The sequence below is a fragment of the Aulonocara sp. 'chitande type north' Nkhata Bay genome, linkage group LG1 (assembly GCF_057382095.1).
Source record: "Aulonocara sp. 'chitande type north' Nkhata Bay isolate Kocher_YH1m ecotype deep benthic linkage group LG1, A_spYH_male_GT1.1, whole genome shotgun sequence".
NCBI lineage: Eukaryota > Metazoa > Chordata > Actinopteri > Cichliformes > Cichlidae > Aulonocara > Aulonocara sp. 'chitande type north' Nkhata Bay.
Window position 1 is genome coordinate 4607832 of NC_141344.1, and position 11521 is coordinate 4619352.

The 11521-nt window shown below is 37.9% G+C and overlaps 1 protein-coding gene across 3 annotated transcripts; it reads left to right on the forward strand.

The window, feature by feature from the left end:
* Window positions 1-2163: 2163 nt before the first annotated feature.
* Window positions 2164-8893, forward strand: LOC147338542 (sterile alpha motif domain-containing protein 3-like). 3 transcript variants are annotated; one of them, XM_086301450.1, is made up of 9 exons: window positions 2165-2662; window positions 3591-3786; window positions 3956-4114; window positions 4273-4360; window positions 4556-4711; window positions 5170-5376; window positions 5639-5810; window positions 5916-5995; window positions 6100-8893. In XM_086301450.1, exons 1-9 carry the CDS (start codon window positions 2335-2337, stop codon window positions 6394-6396), a joined length of 1683 nt encoding a protein of 560 aa, XP_086157576.1. In that variant the 5' UTR covers window positions 2165-2334; the 3' UTR covers window positions 6397-8893. The 3 variants fall into 3 exon arrangements, with proteins under 3 accessions (XP_086157663.1, XP_086157576.1, XP_086157743.1); XM_086301537.1 differs by lacking the exon at window positions 4556-4711 and having other exon boundaries at window positions 2164-2662; XM_086301617.1 differs by lacking the exons at window positions 2165-2662; window positions 4556-4711 and having other exon boundaries at window positions 2688-3786.
* The last annotated feature ends 2628 nt before the right edge of the window (window positions 8894-11521 follow it).

Genomic DNA, 11521 nt, shown 5'->3' on the forward strand with positions numbered 1-11521 from the left:
ATCAATTATTTTTCAAGAAATATTAAATAGATTCAACATCTTTCTTCAACAAAATTGCAGACTGCACAGATGGTACCTTCCCAAAGGAAAAAGTACTATAGCTTACTAGGGTATATATTAGACTTAATAGTCACTATATACAGTAATGGACTTCTATTCATTTTACATCAAATTAAAACTTTGGGTGTCAGATAATTATTTATTAAAAGCTCGACATTTTAAATGAGAATAAGAAAGAAAAGTATGTCTTTGTGCCCCCTTTTCCCTGTTCATGCCCTATCGGCCCCCCTGGCTAAACTTTGCTAGATCCGCCCCTGCACAGTTACCAGCGTCAGCTACGTAGAAAAAGATCCTGGTGTAGAAAGAAATATTAAATACATTCTAACAACAGCTGATCAAGCTTAAACGTTCTGCTGTTGTTCAGCCGCTGGTTTCCTCTTTCTGGTGCAAAGTGGACCAAAAACAAACGAGAGACAGACTCGCGACAGAAAAGCCGATCAGCTGATCATTTAAGCAGTTTCACGATTGAAGTAGCAGCCGGAGAGCGAGAGGCAGTCGCTTGTTAAGCTTAACGTGGGAATGCTTTACAAACATTCAGAGATGGACTTACACACTTGCTTTACTTCTCTCGGGGATAACTTTGTCGGAGATGAAATGCCAGGTTGCTAGCGAAGCTCCAAATGCTATCCAGACCACCGACAGGTCCCGCATGCCACAGCCGCTCTATCACGTGATGCATACTGCTCAGACGTGCTAACGTTCTGAGGTGAGTTACGGCGTGTTGCAAGTTTTGCGAGGTGCTTTCGTGATATTTAATGGATCGGATTACATTTTTTATTTTTCTCCGATATCCGATCCAGTAATTTAGGTCAGTATCGGACCGATACGTAATATCGGATCGGTCCATCTCTAATATAAACTAATTTGTGCCTTTCTAAACAATGTCCTGTCTGTTCAGTTCACCACAGGTGGGTTCCAATCAAGATCTAGGCACATCTTATTAAAGCAAATAGACCGCACCTGACCACAATTTGGAGCCACAGAAAAGGATCTGATACATTTGTAAATTAAAGATTTCAGATTTTGAAAAAATGTTTTTCACTTTGTCACTGTGGGTTATGTAGACTAATTGTAAAAAAACAAGTCTTGTAGACTTCTATGCATGTGCATAAACCATGCTTTCCAAGCACAGTTAATATATAAGAATGCATACATACACTATATAATGTTGTACTCTCTTTTTTCTACTCATAACAATCAGTTCAGGTTATTGTTACCTTTGGGATATTTTTGCACAGTATGGGTCAGGTTACCCTGAATGTGAAACTCTCTCCATAAACCTTGCACAAAATAAAAAAGATAAAAAGCATGGCATGCTTTGAATGTTACTTCAGTTTATTTGGATACGAAGGCAAAAGCACACACATTCTTAGGTCGACAGAAATGTGCACTCACTGGGTGGATTGTTTGACAGTGCAGGAAAACTAATTTAAAAAGCAAAGTTTAAAAGTAATAGTAAAATTAGTTGCTGATATACCTATCCTGCAGTGTCTGTGCTACTTCTCTATGAATAAAATCACAACAATACGTGAGTCTTTTCAATATGTCATGCAGCAATTCGCTATTAGTGCTGCTAACACTGAGCCACACGATTTAAACATTTAATTAGAGTCCCAGTATGAGAAGAGAAGAGCAGAGTAGAGACACATTCACTTCACTTCAGCTAAGAGCGCATGGACACACACACACACACACAAAAGGCAGTATAACGGGCTTACAGTCTCAAGCTGCTGTGCGTTTGAATGAAGCTTGCCTCCCTCAGATTAATTGTGCCCCACTTATTTTTAATTAAAGTTCTATGTGTGGTTCCATGCTGGCAATGGGGAGTAGGTGTTAAGTAAAAGAAGTCTGTCCTTGCCCTACACAGTCAGAAATAGGGGTACGGAAGGAGTACATTACTGTGCCCCAAGGTACAAAAATGACATTAATACAGTCTAAGGACAAATATTGGACCTCGGGGGAACTATCTGTACCTTTTTTAGCGTCTGAAAGGTACATACATGTTCCTTAATTGTGAAAAGTACTTATTTGTACCCATTCTTTCAAAAGATAAAGTACAGGTTGATTAAGCTCTTTTTGATTAGAGGTTTTTTTTTTTAATTCTTTTTGACAGTAATTTATTTGCAACTGTATTGATTTAAGCATATATTTTAGTGTTTTTATTTTATTTTTTATTATTTTCATTGCTGTTGTTGTTTTTGTATTCCCTGAACCCCCCTTATTTTTAAGCTGCTTTAAGAACAACGAATTTATTTGAAAGAAAAAAAAGTAAAAATGCATTTAAACATTTTTTTAAGAGAGCGTTTTTTTTTTTTAAGTATAAGTATTTGGATGAATTGCAAAAAAGCACCCTCGGAGTGCGAGTTGAGCCCATCCTCACAACATCAAACAAAAAGTAGAAGAAGAAACTCAACGAATAGCTGGTGGATTCTAGAACTTTCTTTAAATGCAGCAGGTGCCATTTTGTTTTATCAACGGACGGAGATGGATTACGAACTTGCAAGTCCTGGTGTGCTCTGTTCACTTTCAACCGAGGAACTCTTAACAAAAATACAAGAGTGGGGCTTAGATGTCACCGAAGCTGAAGCTCAGCGTTTCAGAGGTAAGTTTTATTTAAAGAAAAATGTAGCGTAATTACTAATTATTGGTTTAGCCTAGCTTAACGTATATTAGCAATTTAGCTAGTTTCGGCACTCTCTTAGCTCAAATTATGTCTTTTTACAAACGTTTTTACAAACGTTTCATGTGTAAAGTTGAGGTCACAGTTCTGAAAAATGTGTACACATAGTATTTGTATAAGTTTGAACTTATATATGTGGTTCGGCCACAGTCTATGGGTTCGGTAACCCCTGCGCAGCGGAACGGCGCGAAATTTGATTCCCTGGTAGCTGAATGCAGTTTACCGTTAGTGTATTAATGGTTTAATAAAATCACGTTTTTACATCCACTCCAAGGCCATTAACACACATGGGCGGCGTTTAAAGGAAATATCTTGACGCCGCACTTGTTTAAAATATAACAAGGGTGTCGCAGCTGGGGTTTGATAGTCCCGTTTTCAGCAATGTGGGAACTTTTTCAGCATGTAATCTGAGCTTGTAATACGGTCCTGCGGGTGTTATCGCTATAAGTAATCGGTCTGAAAGAACAGACGGCAGAAACTGTCGGAAATCTGGAGAAAGGAGTCACCTTAGTAGTGAATATTAACAAATTACAGCATTCTAGTCTTTTTTTTTTTCTTCCAAACTTGAAAGGGCACAAAAGCATGCTCAGACTCTGCTCTCCTGTGTCCAGTAGTCCCAAACAAACATCTAAATTTAAAAATGAAAACTTTGCATATCAAGAGGATTCACTCTAAAAATTTGGTTTATTTTATTTAATTTACTGATTTTTTTAATGAATATTTCTTTGAACTGAAAGAAGTTGTACAAAAGGTTTTAATGTGTGTGATATACGGTTTTTACCCATGTAAAAATGTGGTGTTAAATATTCTTACATGGAATTTAGAGTTTGTACTACCATTTATCTTGCAGACAATGAGGTTGATGGTGACACAGTTGACTGCGGTCTTACTGAGACTATGGTTGCATACCTTTTCCAAGGATCCTTCAAAAAGCAGGTTAAATTCAACCAATTTGTGTCAAGAATGAAGGAATCTTCAGTGACGCTGACTCTACAGACTGTCTCTCCAGAAGACTGGCAACCATCTACTTCGTCAACTTCAATAAGGTATTTTCTTATTTATAATGAAGTTAGTATGTCTGAAACATACATGTTGGCCATTATGCACTTTTAGGATTTAGTTAATATGATCATTTTTCCTACCATATGTATTGTTACTGTAGTGTTTTATACTTCAATTCATGCAATAAAAACAAACATTTAACTGTTTTCACAGCAATGAAAATACTTTGAGACTGCCAGCCTCTTTTGAAATTCCAAGATTTCCCAAAAATCTGCAACTAAAACTGGACAACAAAGAACCGTGCCATAAAAATCCAAGGGACAGACACACAATAATCAGAGTTCTATATGAAGCTGTGGCACAGTATACTATGTAAGTTAATCAGGGTAATGTTAGCTTGTTGCTTTAGAAAAAGCTGAATCTGTCATATTGAAAATAAACGCTACATTACTAAGAAACAATAACTGACACTTGATAAAGTTTGTTTGTCAGCAGTTGCTCTAACACTTATGTTTCTTCTGATATTACAGGTATCCCACAAATTCTGAATATGTGCAAGCTGTGAAGACGCTGGTAATGAAGTATCCTTTCCTCAAGGATCGTGAGGGAAATGGTTATGTAAGTTAAATTTAAAATTTGCATAAGGTTCCTTCAAGATTACAAAGTAAAAGTGAAGCTTTTTTCAATCTTGTTTTGTTAGTAAGACAATCTGTAGCCTCTCAGTAGGTTTGTATGAAGTATGTTTACTGATTCTTTGTTGGGTGTATTTTGTGTAGATTGTTTTTACAGTAACTTATGTTTCTGTTCAACAAGCACACATGGCATATGTCTTTGAGACGTAAATTCAAATCAGAGCGGGCACCACTAGTCGACAGTGAGGCAGTGAGGCGTTGTAAGGAGAAGTTTGGTTCTACGAGGAGAGGGCAGCCTAATAAATGTCAACGAACAAGTCAGAGAAATGTTTGTCAGGTTGGTGTGAGGGACATCTTGAGCTATAAAATGTTCTTGCCTCTGTTATTACATCTAAAACTAAGGATTAGGGATGCAACTGTACCCCTTTTTTCAAACCAAAACTATACCAATACTTGGATTAGAGCACTTGCTAATACAAAGTACCAGTGCTAATACTTCTACCTCACAAAATATTATTAATTAGAAGGCGCTAAAAGAGGGTGAACTAGATTTAAAAAAAACCAACATTTTAAATATGACTCCAAAACTAAAATTTCAAGTTAACAATTAAGATTTTATGTGAAATTATTTCAGAGTTTCCATATTTTAAATATTGGTTCATGGTATCGGTTAACTTTAAACGATACGAGTTCTTTGTGATGCACAGATCGTGTCAGCTCTAATTGTATATTTAGTCTTATGTTGGGTTTCTAATCTGTTTTGACTTTCTCTTCTCACTCTTGCTTTCTTTCAAGGGACCATGCGTCCAAGGAGAGGATTTATTATCCATCGACGCCCACTTAAAGGTCTTACAGTGCCAATATCAGAAGATGCAACCAGATACCATGGTGGTTCATAACCGTATGCAGCAAACGTTTGCTTGGCGGCAAAAAGAAATTGCAGATGGTATGCCTGTGGAGGATGTGTTGAAGAAGTACCCCTTCTTAGGGATGCCTACTGGTGTAAGTCAGAAAGCTGAACTGAACTTGGAAATAGCTGTCACATTTAACATGTTTATAGTAGTAAATTTTATTTGCCCTTGACCTTGCTTTCTTCATCTGTCCCTCTTTCCTTTTTTTGTATGTTCATGTAACTTCTTACAGTATTGTTGTTAAATTCTATAAAAAATAATTATGCAGCACCATACATAATTAATATCAACTTTAGATTATTTCATTTTCATACACTGTTATTTTGTACTGAAAATTAATTTTTTACTTGTAGCTGTGCAACGAACTCGGGTGGATCCAACCAACAACGGGTAATGTAAGCCAGCGATTTCGTGAAGGGCTCTCATGTGTTGCAGCAAAGGTGATTGACGTTACACGAGGGAAAACCCCACTCTACCAGCTCTACCTTGATGCAAGAGAGGAGGCTCTCACTGATGACCTACCAGGTATTTGCTTTCAAGGCTTCCATTTTATATAATTTTTATAGGTAACTGGAAATGCCAGATAAAATGCATGGGTGATCTTGTGTTGTTTTTGGGTTTTTTTGGCAGATCTTGACACAAGGGCTGCACTTTTATTCCTGCCATACGTCTTCAAGGAGAAACTGGATCTCTTTGTCATACTTGGAGAGGTGTGTGTATTAAAATATTTAGTCTATATAAAAGGAAAACGAATGTATCTTTTGTTAAGAGACTAAGATATTGCTTTCCTCTACCTTCTCTTTTGACTTCAAAGGTTCATCCGAAAACCCCCTATCCAACTGTGCAGCTACTTCATGAAGACTGGAAACCAGTGTTCTCCAGAAGCGCTCCAAACATTGTGAAGTTGGATGGCAGTGAAGTGTGCAGAAGCTCGTGTATTTTTGAAGGAATCATCTCTTCTTTCTGCTTGTATTTTGTCTTCAACCTTGCTTATCCAAAACATCTGAAGAACACCCTGATTTTTCTCCAAAAGTACATTGTGAAAATAGATGAGGGTGAGGACCGGCCTCTGCCAATCACAGTCACCAGACAAATAAATCTTCTGTATTGACCACCATGCCTCAGCCATATCAGTGCTCCAAATGTGGCAGAAGAACCTTTAGTTTGACAAAGCTTATTCAGCACATAGGACTTATTCATTCCCATGATGCCAATTTTGATATAACCTGTGGACTCAGTGACTGCTGTTCTTCCTTCAAAAAATATGAATCTTTCAGACGACATGTGTATAGGAAACACAGAGAACAGGTGTTGTGTCCCCATAAAGACTTAGATGAAAATGAGCAGGAGGTAGTCAGTCCACACCCAAATGAATTTGCAAATGACATGACTGAAAATATTGAAACCCCTCCATCCTGGGATGAATTTTTGATAAATTTCAGAGACAATCTTTTCAAGTTCATTCTTAAGTGCAGAGAGAAAAATTCTTTACCAGTCTCTGTTCAGGAAGAAATTGTGGAAGATGTAAATTTTCTGATGTGTTTTTTCAAGGAGAACTACGATGCTTTTATAGCATATCATTTAGAGAAAATGGGTCTTGATGTGTCTTTGTGTCCAGAGCTTAAAAATGTCCTGCATTCAAATGAATTTTTTGAGAAGGCTTCAACAGCTATTCGATCTCCTTATTTGGTCAAAGAACATTGCAAATCAAAGCTCAACATGACAGAGCCTGTTCATTGCAAATTAAGAGACTCTGTGGGTCATACAGTTGGCTCGTATTCATATGTGCCTGTTGATAAGGTGCTAAAAAATTATCTTTCTCATGAAGACATACAAGATCACATTTTTTCAAGTGGCAATTTGGAAACTGATGAATTTCTAACAGATTACTCTGATGGAGAAATCTTCAGACATCATCAATTCTTCAAGGATAACCCAAATGCACTGCGACTCCATTTTTATGAGGATGAATTTGAAGTACTTAATCCTCTAGGATCTAAACGATCCAAACACAAACTTTGTGCATTTTATTACACTGTAGGCAATTTGGACAAAAGGTACACTTCTCAGCAGAGGCACATTCATCTAGCGTTATTGGTACGCTATTCTTTCGTTAAGCGGTGTGGTTGGCATGTTATCCTTAAACCTTTGCTTGATGATTTGGAAAAACTTTCCACTGATGGCTTTACTTTTACCATTGATAAAACTGAACACACTATTCATGCTGCTCTTGCAACTTTATCTTGTGATAATTTATCAGCTCACATGATTGGTGGTTTTTCTATGTCATTTAACACTGGTAGAATTTGTCGGTATTGCATGGCTTCTTATGAAGATATGAAACAATCCTTTGAGGAAGAAAGCTTTGTTTTAAGAACATCAGAGGTTCACCAGTATCATCTTGCACGAATCCAAGAATTTCCGGATGATAAAACAATATATGGTGTAAATAGTTCATGTCCTTTTGACAGACTGAGTTATTTCAGTGTTACGCAAGCTTTACCACCTGATGTAATGCATGATCTGCTGGAAGGTGTAGTTCCTCTAGTTATGAAACTAGTGATTTGTAAAGCCCACACTGAGAAGCATATTACAATTAGAGAGATCAATGAAGAATTGCAAAAAATGCCCATCGGTCAGAATGACAAAACAAACAAACCAGTACAGTTATCAGAGAGACTTCAGAGTGTTGGTATTGTTGGATCAGCATCTCAAAAGTGGTGCCTGTTCAGATTGCTGCCATTTCTGATGGCAGACCGTGTGCCACCTAATTGTAAATATTGGCATGTTTTTCTTCTATGTCGTGAAATAACAGAGATTGTAATGGCTAAAAAAGTGCGAAAAGAGAATATTTTATTGTTGAAGTTGCTTGTCCATGAGTTTCTCACAAAACTGAAAAGTGTATTTGGGGATGTAATTACACCAAAGTGTCATTATTTAATCCACTATGCAAGACTGATTGAAATGTTCGGCCCTCTACGTTTGTTATGGTGTATGAGATTTGAAAGTAAGCACCAGTATTTCAAAACGTTGTCCCGCAATTGTAGAAATTTTATGAACATTGCTACAACTTTGAGCAACAGACATCAGTTCAGACAGTGCTGGGAGTTTTCTAACAAAAGTTTACTTGGTGAATTTGAAAATGTTTTTGGAAAAAGTGTGACTACACCATTTTTGTCATTACCACTGGAACTGCAACAAGCACTGACAGTCTATTGTGGCTTTTCTGAAGTTGATAGTGCTAAGAAAGCTTTCCAGCGTGTGTCAGAAGTAATTGTGAACAGTGTCAAATACTGTGTAAGAGATGTGTTTGTCATTGATGTACTGCATTCAGAGAAGATTCCTCTGTTCTGGCAAATTAAGTACATATTTAATATTGACACAATGTGGGTCTTTTGTGGAAAAATTCTCATTCCTCTGTTATATGACAACCATTTTCATTCATACAGTGTTAGAGTTGATAGTGAATGGACGTTGCTAAAACCTGGACAGGAAATTGATGTTGCAGCTTATGACACATACTCTGTTGATAACAGTTTGTATGTAACAGTTAAGCAATGTATTTAAGAAGGTAATAAATGTGACAAGTATTTTTGACTTTGTATCTTCAATTTTTCAAATCCTGAGAGGAAAAATATAGGAAATCTGTGTGTAGATACTGAACCTTTAGAAAGACATTTTTGTACTCCTTTTAAGGGTTCTTTTTTGTACTTTATACTAAGGGTACAACTTTGCCCTTTAAAGTACAGGTTTGACGTGTAAAAGGTACAAATTACAAGGGTACAAATCAGTACCCACAGTTTAGGGTACAGAACGGTACCTTAGAGGGTACCACCCCAGTGACAAGCCATTGTACCCCTATAGGTACATTTCTGTACTTTAATTTCTGAGTGTGTATCAAGTGCTTTAATCAAAACCAGCTGACAAGATTTAGCTCAGTTAACCAGCAGACCATTCACTAATTCTCAGCAGATGATGGCCACCACCGGCAGCTATTGTTAGAAATGGAACATAAATCTCCAGAAACGATAATGAAGGCTAATGAAAAGTGTTTTCGGCTGTTTCAAGCTTGAAAAGAAAGAAAGAAGTTATTGATGCTTTAACTGTATTCACAGGAAAATAAATTAGATTCATTTTAGAGTACCTTGCCACAGTTTGCCTCAGAAATGTAAGCCATCTGATGATGTCCCTATGTCTGTGTGACATATTCCTGAACAACTCGTGTTGTTTAACATATTTACATGTGTGTACAGTAAGCATGCACTATCACTGCTCTGTCTGCTTCAGACCCATTTCTGCATTTGAGAGTTAAAGGTCTTGGCTGCCCCCTACCAGCACGCAGTAGAATACACCTAATTTCTTTCACTTCATTTCCAGCCTCATGAGTGATCTATAACTCTTTGTCAAGAGCAATGACCTGGAAAAATCTGAATTGAAGTGGAAACTGCAAACTCAGCATTAGCAACGGCAATGTTCACTAAGGTGTAATCAGGATGGGGTTTAGTTTCTCTGGCCAAGAAATCAATGTCTGTGCTTCAGAATAAAACTCTACAGGCATTTCCAACACTCTTAGCCATGGTTTTAATCATTATTTATTTTCACTGTTAATCATACAAATTTTTCTTGTCCAACATTAGGGGACATAGGGGACAGACTTGACTGGGGGAAAGAAGGGGAGAAAGAAAGAGGGAAAGAGAAACAACTGAGAAGAGGGACGGGGGAGATGTGTTGTTAATTAAAGAATGGTAAGGATCTTTAAGGCATAGGGAAGCGTTCATGATTTGTTCATAACCACAAAGGTTATGATTGGGTATTTCACAGTATAGTTTCTCAGCTGAAGCCCTTTTGATTCTCGACAAACAAAAGATTTTCAAAGTATCCAGCTTAAGAGCAGCTGAAGGCTAAGCTTTGCAAGGTGTATGTGGGTTTTGAGAAATTCTTTAGCCGTCCAATTAGATTTTAAAATTCTTGTTTTCATTTTTCATTTCTGCCTCAGTGTGCTATATGCTCTAATTCATAGACAAGATCTCATTCATAATTATATAATATATTCAATTCCCCTCTCCGCCTGCACACAGTCTTTATCGTTCAAGTTTGGGTCCTCCACCAGAGGCTCCATGTGCTCTAATTACCACTGAGACCACTCTTGCCTTCACTCTCCAGATCTTTTCAACCTCTTCTCTCAGCCCTTGTATTTCTCGAGCTTCTCGTGTTCCATGTTCCTGAAGTTGTTATCGCTCAGTATGGCAACATCTATCACTATGACCATCTTCTTATTCTGCTTGTTCACCACTGTTATGTCCAGTTGGTTAGCCATCACCAGAAATGTCTGCAAGTCCCACAGGATCTTGGCTCTGTTCATTGTCCAAGTAGGCTATCTGATAACCGAGAGGGCATAGGTTGCTCAGATTTTGTTCCTTTTCATTCAGCTGATTCCTGAAGACTTGTCTTAGTCTCTGCAGGTTCTGTATTTGGTTTCAGCTTCGTTTCAGCCTCTTGGTGGTTCCCATTTAGCTGTAGGATTCACAGGTATCTCAATATCTGCAATGCTGCCTTTTAGTAGTGTGATCCCCTCAGCTCGGACTACCTTCCCTCTCTGTGTTGCTATCTGACTACAGTTCTCCAGTTTGAATGACATTCAAATGTTGTTGCTGTAGATCCTAGTGGTGTGAATTGATGCTTCATTCACTCCAGGCGTACAGCTTGCTGTAATCCAGAGGAGGCTGCTGACGATTTATCCATTCTGTAGTCAGTATCTGCAGCCAGTCAGTTATCTCACTGAGGTGGTTCAGGCCTGGGCAGAACAGCAGTGGGGACAAAGCTTCTCCTTGGTAGATCCCACGCTTGATGGTGACTTGCGCTATTGGCTTGAAGTTGGCCTCTAGAGTTGTTTGCCACATCCCCATTGAATTCCTTAGAAGGATCTAAGGAAGTAAAGTTTAAAAACCTCATCTTAAAGGTAGAGCTTTGAGCTGGTTCCTCAGAAGAGAGGCCTGAAAGATGATGGCTCTGGCTCCCATTCAACTTTTAAATACTCTAGGACCAACAAGTAAGTCTGAAAGCTCTAATGGGGTGACATGATACTATAAGGTCATTAAAATGAGAGGGGTGTTTCTATCAGTACAGGATTTTGCATCAACTGAAGGCTTTTCATGGAGGTTTTAGGACATCCTGATAATAACTAATTACAGTAGTCAAGCCTTGAAGTAATGAATGCATGAACTAGTTTTTTAGTG